Genomic DNA, 17,829 nt, shown 5'->3' with positions numbered 1-17,829 from the left:
TCCCGGCTGCCTTGCCATCAAGAACATACTAATTTGGGAGCATCTCTCTTTTTTCCCCTGCAATAAGTCAGAACACCTGATCAGTCTGAAAGGCATGGATTTTCCCCTTCTTGAATGGCTCATTTAGTCAACCCAACCCTAGGGATTGGGATACAAAGTACAGCTGATTGAGGGGTAATGGTGATGGGGGTGACAGACAGCTGGGGATCTGGGGCTAGAGGTGGGGGGGGACCGGATGTAGACGCAGGTTCTGCCACCAGCACAGGTCTGGAACAGCAGCTGACTCAAGCCAACCACTGTGGGAGGAAAAAAAAATAATCCACTGTATGCTACAAAGCAGGTGAAGAGCCAAGTAAGGGGTGGGAGCGGCAGCTTGGTCACCCCCGGCCAATTGGAAGACTAGCCTATTGTTACGCAGATTGAGATAACACTGACCAGCCACGCGAAACCAATGAAAACAAAGACACTGGTGGGCTCAGCATTTCTACGCTTACATAAAAGGGGAAAAACTGTCCCTGAAGTCACGCTATATTCTGCTGGACACGGATTTTTTTTTTCCTCAAAATCACACCAAAATTCAGAGGCATCCAAAAGTAAAATATCAGTTCCACGTTTCCTTGACAAACTTTCGGCTATTAACTTCTTCTCCCTTGGAAGTACCTGTGTCTGAAAAACGTTGCCTGAAGCAACGAAATCATCATAAGCTTTGGAAAGGGGGAGAGGAACTTTCGTGTGTGTTTTTTGCAGGTGCAGCATGTCCTCACCTTGAGATTGGGTTTTGACAGGAGTTTCAGCAGCTCTCTGATCTCGGCCGTCAATGGCCTGCTCTGCAGCTCTTCAGCCAGCTGTGAGGGAGATTGAATTGACACAAAGTACATTAGCAAGAGCACTGTTTTATCCAGGGCCCTAGGTGACAACCGAGAATCTATCTTGTTCAAGGTTATGACTTTCCAGTGTGTTCCCACAGAAGCTAACATAAAGGAAAACAGACTATCATTCACTGCTCTTCTTTCCAGGATCTCAGTGGACTAGATTTAAGCCAGGCCTTTCGGCTCAGTTTAACTCAAGTAATCATATCTGGCAAGAGTGCGGCCAGATCACATTCTGATTTATTGCAATGAGGGCAAATCCCAGCACTTCATTTAAGTGAATGGTCCTTTGCGTGCAGACAAAGGACTACTTGTAAAAACGACTGGATCAAGCTTCGACACTGTCTATAAAAAACAGCTTCTGAATGAGGTGGTGAAATCCACACGGCTTCCAAAAACCCACAGTAGCTGTGCTGTTTGGGGTTGGGGTAAAGAAGTAGAGTGCCCCTATAGTGCAAGCAGTCTGAGTCTTTTATGATGTTTACACATACACGGTAAGTAGCTTGTTAAATATAACCAAGTTAAATATAATATGGCTTGTGACAGGTCAATAGTTATTCAAGTACCCAAAAGGCAGAGAACGTATCCTACCAAAATCAATGATTTGTATTTGTCGTTGAAATAGAAACCTGTGATTTCAAGAAAGGAGAACCTATAGTATAATCCTGCTGATCTACTGCTAATAGTCTATCGGTTAAGTCATTTTCTCCTCAAGTCGAGGCTAATTTGGATCCAGGGGCATTTTGCATCAGCAGAATGTCCAGTTACTCAACTTTAGCAACACTAGACAGAAAGCTAGTCTAAAATTATGAAGTATAAAGTACATACATCAAATGAAATATCATGAAACCATTTATGCTATTCCAAGAACCCCGACTTCATTGCAAAAATGGGCATTTGCATCACATACCTCCAACTACTCAAGAAACAACTGCCACTGAAAAACTGTGTTTCTCCATTTAATAACATCTTAATATTGAGCCCAATTCTCCACGGCCAACAACACTCAGTGGTAAATAGGGCACTTTGGGAAGACCACTAACATACTCACACCACGAGGGGGCAAAATTGCCCACTTTTCATTTTGAGCATAGCGACTGAGGGCAGAGAACCGAGGGGGTAGGGCTCTGAGTGGGGAAGGAAAAAGGGTGAGAATACTAGAGAGGGGAGGGACAAGAGGGAGGAATTAAGGAAGGGGGGAAAAGGGGAAAAAAGAGGGATAAAGGGAGAGAGAGATAAAGAGGTATTTGAACGTGTGCCTCTTTTATTTTTGCACTCCCAGTTGGATGATTTGGGGGCCGCGGTCTCAAAAACCCTTGGAGAAGAAAAACCTGCACTGTAGTCCCTCACCCACTCTGAAGCACAAGTTTTTTCCCCCGATACCTTGGTGTGCTGTATCCAAACAAGCACACAATGTCACACAAACATTCCCTAATTTCCCAAGACCCTTTAGCCAAACACGGAGTGAAAATACGGCATGTTGTGATTGAACCAAGTGCCCAGTGTTCTGTACACAGGAGGCAGTCAGTCCATTAACTTACCCCTCCCTTCCTGTTGCCTCATCCTTCTCCAATACGGGTATCACCTAACTTGCCCTGCTAGGTCTCTGGGACCAGACACACCAGGCTCTGGCCTGGTGGCCATGAGGATGAGCCATCCAGAGTCACTACTGCAGCGTGAACAGATGGTCTGACAGCGGTGACTCTACTTCACCTGGCCCATCCTGGGCTGGCCTCAGGATTGCTCTTGCTTGCTGATGACAACAGCGGGTAGGTGGCACGGATGGCTCTTGCCAGAGGCTACTCTATCTCTGGACCTGCAGCCCAGGGAAGATGTTCCAGTGCTCTGCACACAGTAAGTGCTCAATAAATACGACTGATTGAATGAATGACCACAGCTGTGACTATGACCAGCCTGCACTATCTCCAGGGTCAGACTGGGCTCCGTGCCCTGCTAGCAGAGGGCAAGAGGTGAATGGCGTTAATAGCCTATGGCTGCCTGCCTCATCCAAAACCTTCCTGGAGTAGAGCCAAAGGCTTAGCTCCCACGATGCCACGCTCATGACAGCAATGGGCTATCCATCTGTCACCCCACAAATCTCCATGGAGTTGAAGTCTATGCTAGGGGACCTTATAAGTGCATATACCGTCAAACACTGCAGTAAATCACTGAATGATTACCCAGTGGTCTGAAAGATGCTATTCCCAAAGTGTGCAACTGTGGTTGCTGGGAGAATTGGGTTCATTAATAGCAAAATATGGTTGCATGACACTGTATTCAAGACACGCCTAGAATACATCCATACTAGACCCTTAAGATTTTATATACATAAATCTGAAGAATGAGCTGGGGAAGGAGTGGTTCTCAGATTATGCTGGTGGGCTGCAATACGAGTACATTTTTGTACTCTGCACACAGTAAGTGCTCAATAAATGCCATTGATGATGATGATAAAGTATAAAATATTTTTGGAGGAGGGCTTTAAAGTGCAATTTAAAAGATGGGAAACCAAGAGGTATGATTGACAGCAAAGGTGATTAAGCCAAACCTAAGGGTTAGTTTAGTCAAAAACTTCAGAGGCAGGAAAAGAAGGATCCAGCTAAAAGAAATATATGACTAGATGCTCACCCCAGTCCCACAGTACGTACGTATTCTTATACTCTAATTCCTCTATCCATAAATTATTTTAATATGTCTCTTCCTGCATACTGTAAGCTCTTTGTGGGCAGGAATTGAGCTTTCCAATTCTGCTGCATTGTACTTTATTAAGCGCTTGGCACACAGTAAGTACTCAACAAAATACCAATGACTGACTGACTGGATTACAGGCCGGAGCCTGCAGCATAATAGGAGACCAGAGCAGCTAGAAAGAGCAAGCTGGGGAGAGGAGGGGAAGGGCGAAGAGTGTGCAGAGGCAGAATAATTAGCTACAGAACCACGGATCTGGGCAGGATCCTCAAGGAGTCACCTGGTCCAGCTCCCTACCTTGAAGCAACAGCCCCAGGCGTGAGAATGTGTGGATGTGATTAATCCAGAGAGTGATGAAGAGCATGGAAGGCTGCAAGTAGTGGAGTGACAGGACTAGGGCAGTGGGCAAGAAGATGCAATGTCCAGTATGTTCTGGAGTGCTGCCAAGGTAGGAAGCAAGAAGTCTAGCAAGAAAAAGTTGGCATCATTCCAAACATGAGATGTTCAAGGCCTGGTCAAAGGATTTAGGTAAGGTGACACAGAGAAGAATGTCTTTTATATCAATGAACACTGATGAACAAATCTTTCCAATAAAGTGACCATATGTAACGAACGCTTTCCCCATTCCCTTTCTACACTCAGCCTCACTTCAGAGTTAGGAGCTCAAAACTGGAACCCAAAATATGCTTGTGTCACCTAATATCTGACCATATCTGCATGACGGTTCGGCAGTTTCTTTCTACAATTAATCAAACAGCCTCATGTTTTAGAGAGTTTACACCAACTATGGAATTTATTGCACAGGAAAATAACCTTTCAGCTTGGCCTTAAACAAAAATCCCAGCGTGTGATCACAAAGATGCCAAGTCCTCAAATTACACTGAAAGAAAAACAAAATCTTCCAAGAATCCCTAAGCATCGTTTATAAGTTTCAAAGACAGGGCTTTGGTTTCTGGGTCCTACTTCGCAGGTCTGATTCACTTACATATGAGTCTAAAATATTCCTTTGAGCACAAATTTCTTAGTAGAAGGAGACAAAGATTTCTGCCTACAAGGGTCCAATGTTTCAAATAAACTAAATCACATGCTGCCTTTGTACAAAAGGCAGGAAAAAAAAAATGAGATCACCAACTACTACAAACAGGCTGTTGGATTTTACCAAAACCACAGTTTATTAAACAATTCTCTAACCATCCTAGCTGAGCGTTATTCAGAGTTTATACAGGTGTGCACACAATTCATCTGAATTCTAGAATGAACAGCAAGGAATGGCAGGTCAGATTCTCCCCATAGCCCCCACCCCCTCCCCACCAATTCTCCAGCCTTTAAATAAAATTATAGTAACAGGAAATTAACTACTCCATCAATGCCGACCACTTCGATAATTTATTTTTTAGTTATGAAGGTAATTTGGAAAGCTCTAATATTCATAAATCACCTCTGCGCTTTTATAACAGGTATTTTTTCGACAACCCTTTCTTTTTATGCATTTCATATGCCTCATGGCTGGAGTATTATCTGTCATTTTTCTTGTCCTGTCAGCAGTGTAGCTATTCCATTTATCTTTATTTTTCCAAAGCATTCCTCTTGTCTGTGACTTTTTAAAAACACCAATAGTTGACAGCTTCTCCCCCTGTACGGATCCAACCTGTAATTTCTATTACATAGCTACCAAAGCGGAACAAGAGCCTATCTAGAGGCAATGTTTTTGGAACAGGAATGTGAATAAAAATCAGCGTTATATCAGCTACAAACTCAGTGATGACAGGACCATTGGAAACATTTGCAGCTTCTTATGATTTCAGCTCAGGGATTACATTCATATGTTTGCACAATGAGGAGTTTTGCTTGCAGACAGCTTTTTGGGAGATTTGGTACCAGTGATCTCAGCAAGGGACACTTACATCATCTGCCAAGGCTGCGGCACCATGAAGCACGGGTACGGGATTCTGTTTTTCATAGTAATGCAGTTTTTCATGAATCTGGAAGACAGTTGCAGAGGAAGGTAAGTTTGCATCTAACAAGAGTCGTAATAATTCAATCCTTTGCCACGGGTTTGAAAAGTATCTCGAACCAAAGAAACATCCTTACAGAAACCTACGAGTGGCAAATGTGTATGTCCATGTAATTCATCATCAGCTTCTGCTGAAGTGTTAAGAATATGAAATCAGATGGAAAAAATGTTCAGCACGTAGACCAACCCACAGAAAAACTAAACACTTGTGAATTTTTTTCTTCGTTTGAGACCCATATATCTTACATATTGCTTCAAGTATCAATTACATTTTATACTGCTGCTGAAAACACCAAGCAAAAAGTGTTTCTATCCAAATGGATAAGAAAAAAACCCCTTCAAATGATATTTGAAGTGAAATAAACCTCCACCAGCATCCTAATAGCTTGATGTGCATTTACAGTTATTAATAAAATAATTTGCAAAGAATGGCAGAAAAGAGCAGCATAGCGCTTAACATTTCAGGAGCAATTCTTCTGCTAATTAAAATAGTTTGCATTTAAGTGTTTACAAATCAACTGTCCATTCAAATTTTAAAAATGTGTTTCCAGAGTCATAAAACTAAAACATATTTCATTATTTCAACCAAACATAACAGGTTTCATCAAGTGAATATTTTAACTCTTCAAAGCTAAAACACGAAAACTTTAATCCTAATTTTAGAGCTCAATATTAAACGTTTTAAAGTATTAAAACTTTGAGACTGGATAACAGGGGTCATATAATTACGTGGTGAATCTGTTCCTTCAGAGAACTTTAAAGCAACGCACGTTGGATATTTTGCTGAAGCCATTCAAAATACAATATTACACATCTAGGAGATGGAAGAAACTTTGAAAAATGTCTGGTCTGTGAAATGTCAGCACTTCCCTTTCATCTCTCAGCATTTTTTTTTCATCTCTCAGCATTTTTCTTTCATCTGATTGTTAGATATTTATTGTTGACCATTTGCTTCAAAAAGTAGGTAACTTGGTCTCCTCTTGCTTATTAAAGTAACAGAAATCCCAGGACATGTGAAACCATTTATATTTTGGTACCTGTTTTAGACAGGTACCAAGTCTGATGCATGTTCAAAATTCTTGCTTAACTGGTCCCTGCCAATCATTCAAACATGCGGTCAAACAAACTTTTAAGTGTCTGCAAACTCAGTTCATCTGATTATTATTACAATGATGGCATTTAAGTACTATGTGCCAAGCACTGTGCTAAACCCTGGATAGATACAAGATACTGCTATAGGACTCAGACTCCATCCCACCTGGGGCTCACAGGTATTTAACAAATAAGGAAACTGAGGCAGGGAGCAGTCAAGTGACTTTCTTTTTATGGTATTTTTGAAGCCCTATGTGCCAGGCACTGTATTAAGCGCTGGGGTAGATACGAGCTAATCAGATTGGACACAGTCCATATCCCACATGGAGTTCACAGTCAATCTGCATTTTACAGATGAGATAACAGGCACAGAGAAGTTCAGTGAGTGCTCAAGGTCACATAACAAAGACGTGATGGAGTTAGGATTAGAACCCAAGTCCTTCCGACTCTCCAGCCCATACTCCCACCACTAGACCACACTGATTCACTAATTACATGAGACATTTAAACAGCATGAAGATATATAGAAAATGTCTGGATAACTTTTTTAACACAAAACACTGGGCACTTTATTAGTTTACTATGTTTGGGCTTTGATCAAAAGTGAACTCTGCATGTGGTAAATAAAATCAGGTGAGGGAATATTTTGCAATTATATATTTAAAATAAACATGGAACTAAATGACTGCTGCATTCATTTTGTTTAAAGAAGCATTCTCTAAGGCTATAATTCACTAGATGTCATCAAATTTGTTATTTCCAAAAATGCTTAATTTTTTTTTCTTGTGGGTTTCCTTTTCTGGTTTGTTTTTTGAGCTCCTCCTCACTTACCTTCACAAGAGCCTCTGCTAGCTTCTGGTTCTCAAGCACACTCCATATTTTTTCTCTCCACACCTTTTCTCCTACCATTTCAAAATTCAGTCCCATAGCCAAGATTCCATGATCACAGAAAACTGACAGCCCTACTTTTGCTATTTATTTCTCCTCTGAGTTGTCTTTTCAAGGACTGGTTGGAAAGCAAAGTTAAACAAAATTTCCAAATTGTAGGACTTCTAAAAAGATTGATGAGCCCTTAATTTTTCCATAATGCAAAACGTGTTTAATATCAATAAGCTTAACCCAAATATTAAAGATGAACCAATTTCTAACAAGTGGCTCTATCTTCCCCAGACAGTCATACTTTCAAATACACTTCCCACTTGAAATATATTTTTTGACATGACTCCGCAAGGGGTGGTGTCAAGTTAAAAAGGGATTATATTAGGACATCTGAATAACATCTAGAATGCTGTAACACTAGCCCTCCTTCAGACCTCCACCGTGAGGAGTCTGATGTTGCCACGTCTAATTACTGGGAACAATTTCAGGTTTGCCAGCTTGGAAGAGGGAATTTCAGGAACCTCAATTTAAAGTCTCTAAAAGGCTGGTAGGGCAGGAGCAGCAGACTGGCCATGAGAGGGGACCAGTGAAGGACTGTCAGCATTACCCAATCCTCTCATACTGTGAGCTTCCAAAGGCCAGGGGAATATGTGTTTGTAGTCTGCTGCATTCTCCCAAGTTCTAGAGTTCTTCACACACAGAAGGTGCTCAATGAAAAATCAATCAACTAATTGATTTCCAGATAAGGGGAATTCCAGCCCAATTTGGGAAGACACACCTCCCAGACAAATTTTGCTTGACCACCTCTAGCTCTAAGGTTTACCATGCTGAATTAAATGCAAGAAAGTATTTGCTTCAAAACCTCCTAGCAAAAAACTTAGAAAATCCTTAGGTCCTCTATGCAAAATATGAACCCTGATTCCCAACCTGGTCTTAGGTTTACCCCATGAAGGCATGGTTTGTGTGTTCTCTATCTGATTTCCACAAGTTAAATGAGCCTCAAGACTTCATTAGGCCCACAGTTTCCTCTGGGAAGACATTTGGGGGTTCAGCAGATCAGTATATGACACCAAAACACTGACGCAAGGGATATTCAACTGCTGTATACAATCCTGGACATTCTTGGTGGGGGGGAGAAATACCAGCAGTTTCTTGAATAGTCATTCTAAAAGTAAAATCTTTCTCTCCTTCAGATGTTGCACTAACATGGGCCTACAGGGCACTAGTTAAAAATTTCAGATTTGGCACAGGAGAAAAATCCTGAACTATCTACTATTTACACCTCATATCTGTAAAGGAATTGCTAATGATTGAGTTCCTTCAATTCACCTATTTTCAAATCCCAATATCTTCTTCCCCCGTGTATGATTTTTCAAATGTTAACACATATTAGATGTGGAGGCCCAATTATCAGGTATAAACAAAAACACCACAGATTATAAAATAAGCATCCACAAAATCCTATGGAAAGTAAGAACACCAGAGGAAGTAAATCACTTTAAATCATAAGGAAAAGCTTTTTTTCACTTTAGGTTTGTCAGTTTTAAAATCAAAAGTGAATAGCTTTTAGCTTCCCCAGAAACAGGGAAGATCTCACGTCGAAGAGTTTCCCAGCCTTACCAGTCAGGAAGCATAAAACGGCCTCCCTCACTACCGCCAGCAAAGTAGCTGCTTTCAGTTATAAGACATTCTGAGACTTTTAAGCTTCATTCATTCATTCAATAGTATTTATTGAGCGCTTACTATGTGCAGAGCACTGTACTAAGCGCTTGGGATGAACAAGTCGGCAACAGATAGAGACAGTCCCTGCCGTTTGACGGGCTTACAGTCTAATCGGGGGAGACGGACAGACAAGAACAATGGCACTAAACAGCGTCAAGGGGAAGAACATCTCATAAAAACAATGGCAACTAAATAGAATCAAGGCGATGTACAATTCATTAACAAAATAAATAGGGTAACGAAAATATATACAGTTGAGCGGACGGGTACAGTGCTGTGGGGATGGGAAGGGAGAGGTGGAGGAGCAGAGGGAAAAGGGGAAAATGAGGCTTTAGCTGCGGAGAGGTAAAGGGGGGATGGCAGAGGGAGTAGAGGGGGAAGAGGAGCTCAGTCTGGGAAGGCCTCTTGGAGGAGGTGATTTTTAAGTAAGGTTTTGAAGAGGGAAAGAGAATCAGTTTGGCGGAGGTGAGGAGGGAGGGCGTTCCAGGACCGCGGGAGGATGTGACCCAGGGGTCGACGGCGGGATAGGCGAGACCGAGGGACGGCGAGGAGGTGGGCGGCAGAGGAGCGGAGCGTGCGGGGTGGGCGGTAGAAAGAGAGAAGGGAGGAGAGGTAGGAAGGGGCAAGGTGATGGAGAGCCTTGAAGCCTAGAGTGAGGAGTTTTTGTTTGGAGCGGAGGTCGATAGGCAACCACTGGAGTTGTTTAAGAAGGGGAGTGACATGCCCAGATCGTTTCTGCGGGAAGATGAGCCGGGCAGCGGAGTGAAGAATAGACCGGAGCGGGGCGAGAGAGGAGGAAGGGAGGTCAGAGAGAAGACCTCTTCAAGGAAAAGAATCATCATTTCTTATTAAGTTGCTATACATCCACTCTAAGGTTACTTCAAAGGATGCTCAAATAAATTCACTCAATAAATCTTCCCTATGAAGGTGGTTTTTCCAGGTTTGTAACTTCAGATTACCTCTCTCCCATGCTATCACAAACTGGATCTGCTGTTGCTTCAAGCTGGCTCCACTACCACAACAACGAACAGCTGCACTTCCTGTCTAGGGTCCCCCAAGGGCTGAAGTTATACCTTGATACAACCTTCTTAGGCCGTCTCATCGTTGCAGCCGGTCGACCAAGGAACCATCTCTCTGTTCACCCCAAACCTGTTCAGTGACTGGGGAGCAAAGGACTACTCTTTTCCCTAGCTCCCCCATTCACACCTCATCAAGAGAGACTGGGGAAGTGTAGACAGGTGAGCAGCTAATCAATCAATCTGAAGTATTTATTATGCACTTACTGTATGCAGAGCACTCGGCTAGGTGCTCAGGAGAGTACAGTACAGTAGAGTTGGCAGATATGATCCCAGCCCATCCCTGGAGATGACTCTAAAGCATCACAACAATCAGGTGGAGGGAGGACATGCTCCAATTCCCCACAGCCACAATTAACGAGGCCCAATGTTTGGAATCTTTTCTACCAAAATGTACAGTCCCCAAGATGAAGTGAATAAAGTCTACCTAGTTCAGTGATTTCTCGAGGTAAAGAAGCTAAACAAGCCTAAACATTAATGGATACATTTGATTTATTCTCTACCTTTTTGCAATCATCACTTACATGTGACTCTTTGGACAATGAGTTTCAAGGCAATTTTCTCTTTGTATTTTAACAGGATTGTTGCTTTAAATACAGCAAATAAACAAATTGATGGTTACCTCCAAAACAAGATGTTGTGGGCAGAAATGATTAATTTTAACAAGGGATCTGCTACTGGGAATCTAATTCTAGCAAATACATAATAGTGCTATTAAACTCCATGCAGTAATTGCATTTCAGTAACCAGAGCATGAATACAGTCTAATGATTTTAATTGGTTCCATTGCAATCATTCACTTCTACTGAACTAGAAATATTCCATGATCCAGGGATTAGTTGAAGTGATTTTTAACTGAATCCTATTATGTTTATACTTGCTGAGGTATGTAGGATTTTCACGATTCCCCTTATCTCCCTGCCCTGCTTCTTTATCCATTCTATATGTTTTACCCCTCTCTGTTGGACACTTATGGATCCTCTTTTCCTCTCTCTCTTTCCTCTTGCTCCTCTCCTTGTCTTTCATCTCCTCTCTTTCTTTGCCCATTTTTCAGCTACTCTCCTCCTCTCTTCCCATCTATCGATCAATGGTATTTACTGAGTTCTTACTATATGCAGAGAACTGTACTAAGCGCTTGGGGAAGCAGCAAGGTGTAGTGGATAGAGCAAGGGCCTGTGAGTCAGAAGATCATGTGTTCTAATCCTGGCTCCAGCACTTGTCTGCTGTGTGACCTTGGACAAGTCACTTCACCTCTCTGGGTCTCAGTTACTTCATCTGTAAATTGGAGCTGTAACACTGTGAGCCCCAAGCAGGAGAGGGACTGTGTCCAACCCAATTTGCTTGTATTCAGTCCAGCACTTAGTATACTGCCTGATACATAGTAAGTGCTTAAATACTACAGTTGTGACTATTACAACACAATAAAGTTGATTAGCTTCTTGAGGAGAGGGAACGTGTCTATCACTGCTCTCCCTCTTCTTGCCCTCCTCCTCCCCTTCTAATGGGTTAGCATATTGTGGACATGAACCGTGCCTACCTACTCTATCATATTATACTCTCCCAAGCACTTAGGACAAGTGCTCTGCAAACACGGAGAAGCAGCGTGGCTCAGTGGAAAGAGCACGGGCTTTGGAGTCAGGGCTCATGAGTTCGAATCCCAGCTCTGCCACTTGTCAGCTGTGTGACTGTGGGCAAGTCACTTAACTTCTCTGGGCCTCAGTTCCCTCATCTGTAAAATGGGGATTAAGACTGTGAGCCCCACGTGGGACAACCTGATTCCCCTATGTCTACCCCAGCGCTTAGAACAGTGCTCGGCACATAGTAAGCGCTTAACAAATACCAACATTATTAAATACTACAGTTGTGACTATTACAACACAATAAAGTTGATTAGCTTCTTGAGGAGAGGGAACGTGTCTATCACTGCTCTCCCTCTTCTTGCCCTCCTCCTCCCCTTCTAATGGGTTAGCATATTGTGGACATGAACCGTGCCTACCTACTCTATCATATTATACTCTCCCAAGCACTTAGGACAAGTGCTCTGCAAACAGTAAGTGCTTAATAAATACCATTGTTTGTTTGATTCCCCTCAACCTCCACCTTTTTGTCACTTTCATTCCCTTCTAACTGCAAATAGGATATTATCTGCTGGCATTATTTGCTAATAGAAAAAGGAAATTGCAACAAGCAGTAATTCTCTAAAATTGCTTAAACAACTTAAGTGCTCTATCTGATTTGTTGGGATATGAATCAAATCAGAAATGAGCACCTCATTATCAGTCATTTCCAGTGAACTCCTTTCCCAGCAAAGACCCTGACTGGCTGATTTTCCAAACTCTGATTGTCCAAGTGCTTGTAAGAGAAAGTCAAGTCTAATTATGTTAGAGAACAAACTTGCAATTAGGTGAACTATCCTTGCTCTCGGTGATGTCTCACTAAACCATGGTCTTTTTCCTGGTGTCACTCATTCACAAACTATGCCTTAGAGTCCACTGAACAGGAAAATAGTTTCTTCTAAATTCCACATGCCATAACTGGACATTGGTCTGAATGTAATTGGGTTGTCATAGGAGCAAACTGAGAGAGGGCATAATTTTGGACACTAGTAATAATGATGGCATTTGTTAAGCGCTTACTATGTGTCAAGCATTGTACTAACCGCTTGGGAGGATACAAGCAAATAGGGTTGGAAGCAATCCTTGTCCCATGTGGGGCTCACCATCTCAATCCCCATTTTCAAGATGAGGCAACTGAGGCCCAGAGAAGTGAAGTGACTTGCCCGAGGTCACACAACAGACAAGTGTCTGCTAGTATCTGTTACACAAGGCTAGTACTCTAGCCCAGTGAGCAAAAGAGAGGTAGAGGGAGAAGGTAACAAGGGAATGGTAGAGTGCGGGCTGCTGCATCACTCTCCCATCCACTGTAGTACATGGCACTTTCAGGCCAATAATCATTCATTCATTCAATCATATTTATTGAGCACTTAATGTGTGCAGAGTACTGTACTAAGCACTTCAAAAGTACAATTCAGCAATAAAGAAAGACAATCCCTGCCCACAGCTGGCTTACAGTTTACTTATTTATACATATTAATATCTATCACTCTTTCTAGACTTTAAACTCGTTATGGGTAGGGAATACGTCTGCTAATTGTTGTACTCTCCCAAGTGCTTAGTACAGTGCTCTGCACATAGTAAGTGCTCAGTAAATATCATTGATTGACTGATTAATTAGTGGAACAGGAAGGTGGAAGAATGGGGACAGATACCATCATTGCTAAGTGAGCCTGTTTTCACCCCTTCCACAGATTGCTTTTTAATACGTATTAAAAGCAATTCTCTGAAAGCAAATTCTAACTTATGGTGCAGTTTACATAACTACTTACAGTTTTCTGCTTATCTGTCGGATAAAGGTATGCATCACAACTAAACCACCTCTATCAAAATAACACAAAAAAATGTTCATGCAGTAGGAAAGTTTGTAGCCTAAGGCTAAGTGAGATCATTCCATTCGTTTTTTTGGTTTTGTGTTTTTGGTTTTTTTTAATCTTTTTTTCCCCCTTGGGCTGAGGATGTGGGTCATAGGGGCCTGTTCACTCTTATTTTGGTCTTTTTTTCCCCTCACTCTGAGTAAGGTACCAGTAATACAGGCCAAAATAGGGCATCACGTCTAGACAAGTTTTCGATGTTCCACAGGCTAACATACTGTAAAAGCATGTAAAGTATTCACACTGAACAGAGTCCTAAACTATTAGCAAACGCGTACTGTAGTGAAGCTTTAATACTCTGGGACTTACGCTATGAAAGGCAATTTGTTATTTCCCTGTATTTATTTGAGTTGGCCTAGTCACCTGGCAACCTTTATCTATTTTATTTATTGTTAATCAAAGTGAAAGGACCAAGAAAATTCCTTTTGAAATCATTCTGCAATCAAAACAATCACAGAAGAGTTTAGTGAGCCTTTCCTAATTCACACTCAAATCAGGTAGAAGAGCATGTGTGTTTACAAGTGTCTGTGAGGAAATCGAACCACCAGCGCCACAAATCACAGAACACTAAAATCTGGCGAGGAAACTGTTACTGTCCATTAAGAAAAGCACTCTGATTTATATATGTTTCCAAATTTTTAAGATTTTTTTAAATGTTAGTTCACCTGAAGGGATAGAAAATAGCTTATTTTGGCCAACTGTTTAAGGCCTTAAATTTTAGTTGGATTTTTTTTGTGTGTGAGACTTGAGGTATGAATAATGTTCTCCAGAACTGAAGAACTTGGTGTCTAGTTTCTGTATGCACATATAAGCCCGACACAAACCACATTGAATCTCTTCGTTGGAAGCATTTTTTTAAAAAAAAAGCATACAAACAAGCACAAAAATTTTCCATTAAAACAATTTTTCAATATTCACTATTTGGGGACTATTTTCCTAATATAGATCTAAAGTTACTTTCTCTGTTAACTTACCAAAACCTTGTGGAGTATGAAGAAGGTAAAATTATGAACCTACTTTATCTTACCTACTGAGTTTTTTTCAGTACTAGAGATAGTACTAAAGAGATTGAATACGAGTTTTATGGACTTGTCAATGCATAGAAAAATTTTAAAACTTGAAAACTAAGAGCACCGCAGATTTCTTCTCCACTTTTCAATGAACAGCAATTCTCCCAAGCAGAACAACTGCTTATGTCATCAAGATAAACTGCTTCGGAAGGGCAAAAAAGACCCAACTGGGGATCTGAAGTAACATACAAATCGTGTTTGTATTTTACATGAGAGGAGGGGATGATAAGAAAAAATTTCCTCTAAATGCAAAAGATAAGAATTGTAGAGTGCTACTGAAAATTCTATATACTTGGAATAGTTCCTGAAAGATTTTTTTCACCACAAAACTGACCTAAACATAGCAGATATATCATCTACAAGACAGTGGAAGATATCAAAATATTTCACACAACAACAACAACAACAAAAAACCCTTTGACTTCTTTCTCAAAAAGAGTAATAACGATCTCTGGACCTCATCCATCAATGATATTTTTTAATAATAATGTTGGTATTTGTTAAGCGCTTACTATGTGCCGAGCACTGTTCTAAGCGCTGGGGCAGACACAGGGGAATCAAGTTGTCCCACATGGGGCTCACAGTCTTAATCCCCATTTTACAGATGAGGTAACTGAGGCCCAGAGAAGTTAAGTGACTTGCCCACAGTCACACAGCTGACGAGTGGCCAAGCCAGGATTCGAACTCATGACCTCTGACTCCAAAGCCCGTGCTCTTTCCACTGAGCCACGCTGCTTCTCTATTGAGTGCTTACTATGTGTAAAGCACTGTATTAAGTAGCTGAAAGGTTACAATACAGTAGAGTTGGAAGACATGTTCTCTTACCACAAGGAGCTTACAGTCTAGAGGAGGAGATTGGTAGTAGTATAAATACATACTTCTGATATTTATGTAAGTGCTGTAGGGCTGAGGGTAGGATGAATATCAAGTGCTTTAAACAGTTCATATCTAAATGCATAGGTGATGCAGGAGGGAGAGGGGAAAAGGGGAAATGAGGTCTTAATGGGGGAAAGCTTGGAGAAGATGTGATTTAATAAGGCTCTGAATATACAGAGAGTGGTGATCTGGCAGTTATAGAGGGAGAGGAAGCTCCAGGTGAAAGGGAGGATGTAGTCAACAGGTCGGACACGAGATAGATGAGACTGAGGCACAGTGAGCAAGCTGGGACTAGAGAAACAAAGAATAGGCTGGATTGTGGTAGGAAATCAGCAAGGTAAGGCAGGAGGGAGGGAGCTGATTGAGTGCTTTAAAGCTGATGGTAAGAAGTTTCTACTTGATGCAGGGAGGGAAGGGCAACTACTGGAGGCTCTCTGTGAGTAGGGAGATGTGGCCTGAACTTTTTTTAGATCAACGATCCGGGCAGTAGAGTGAAGTAAGGACTGGAGGGGGAGAGACAGGTGGCATTCCAGGTCAGACAAGAGGTCGATGCAGTACATAGGTGCTTGGATCAGCACAGAATCCATTTGGATGGAGAGGAAAAGATGGATTTTAGCAATGTCGTGAAGGCAGAACCGACAGGATTTGGTGATGTTCAACCTCACTGAGTACACTGAGTTGGACATGATATATTTTCTCCATGAATCCTGACAATTGTTCTCTCCCAAGCCCTTAGAACAGTGCTCTACACATAGTAAGTGCTCGATAAATATCATCAGTTGAATTCCAAGGAATGGTATGCATGCTCCTAGGACTGCAGGAGTCAATTAATCAATGGCATCTATTTAGAGCTTACTATGTGCAGACCACTGTACTAAGCACTTGGGAGAGTACAATACATCAAGAAGCAGGATCCATGTTTCCTGGCTATAATGAGCTTACAGTCTAGATTGGGAGACAAATATTAATATGAATAAGTAATGTATTATATGTAATCTAAAGATATAAACACAAGTGCTTTGCGGAGCCCAGGATTTTTTCCTTTCCACCACAAGGTGAGTCCATTAGCTGGATAAAGGGGCATGCAATGGAAATTTCTACTTTCACCAAGAATACAAATTCATATTACTCATAAAAATTCAAATTGAAACAACAGTATAAAAATAGTTTCTGATGAGGAGGCAAGGTGTGTGGGTCTGTTAAGGGTAAGTCAGGGACTATTTCCCAAAACCACAGAAGTGTTGTCTGTGGGTTTCTGTAACAGGGGACAAAAATCAGATCTGGTGATGTGGTATCCCTAAATGGACAAAAATAAATGAATTCCAAACAGTTATCCACAAAATTTTAAAGTCCAGAGTAGTAAGATACTGTTCTATTCTATTATAAAATGTTTTTGTTATTCCAGACCACAGTTCTCCCCATATTCAAATCCCTCTTTAAATCCCAACTCATCCAACAAGCTTTCCTTGATTACTTTCCCAGCACCCTGAGCCAGACCATTGCTCCAATCAATTCTAGCCCTCATGAATTTATTTATATTAGACATAGCACTCATGGGTGTGTGTATGTATCGTATGTCCACTCTTTTTTTTTCTGGTTGTAAATATTTTTCATGTTTGTAGAGTATAAGTTCCTTGTGAGGGGGGAATGTGTCACTTCATTATTGTGTCTCCCAAGCGACTGGTTCAGCGCACTGCACCAAGTGGGTGCTCAATAAATGCTGCTGTTACTAGTATTTGTTTTTCAACCTTTAAACCATGGGCATGCCCCTTGCTCCTCTCAGGTCTCTCCTGGCCAGTGTTTCTACAAACTCCCTATTTTCCATTATCCTTCTCCCCCACCCAAAAAAAAAAGAGTAATGGGTTCTCTTAATTGGTAAAAAGGGGAAAATAAGACTTTTGGTTCCCCAGGAGGAGATATTACCATGGAAGAGTGGAAATCGGAGATCTAAAATTCTCAGTTAAAATCTAAAATATCAGTAGTCCACAGTTCAGAGGCAGAAGTTATAGTTGGTATTTTTGATTCGCTTGCAAGTGCTATACAATTATTAAAACAA

The 17,829-nt window shown here is 41.4% G+C and overlaps 1 protein-coding gene across 6 annotated transcripts in view; it reads right to left on the bottom strand.

The window, feature by feature from the left end:
- MPP7 (membrane palmitoylated protein 7) overlaps positions 1–17,829 on the bottom strand; it is a 220,664-nt gene that overhangs the window by 78,442 nt on the left and 124,393 nt on the right. For all 6 annotated transcript variants that reach the window (XM_029078130.2, XM_029078129.2, XM_029078131.2 and 3 more), the window contains 2 exons: positions 5,462–5,539; positions 765–845 (listed from right to left, as the gene is read on the bottom strand). In XM_029078130.2, the coding sequence (XP_028933963.1) occupies positions 765–845; positions 5,462–5,539 (159 nt within the window). The remainder of the gene's footprint in view (positions 1–764; positions 846–5,461; positions 5,540–17,829) is intronic.

The sequence above is a fragment of the Ornithorhynchus anatinus genome, chromosome 13, assembly GCF_004115215.2.
Source record: "Ornithorhynchus anatinus isolate Pmale09 chromosome 13, mOrnAna1.pri.v4, whole genome shotgun sequence".
NCBI lineage: Eukaryota > Metazoa > Chordata > Mammalia > Monotremata > Ornithorhynchidae > Ornithorhynchus > Ornithorhynchus anatinus.
Note: the sequence above shows the minus strand (reverse complement) of the source record. Positions and strands in the feature narration are given on the sequence as shown.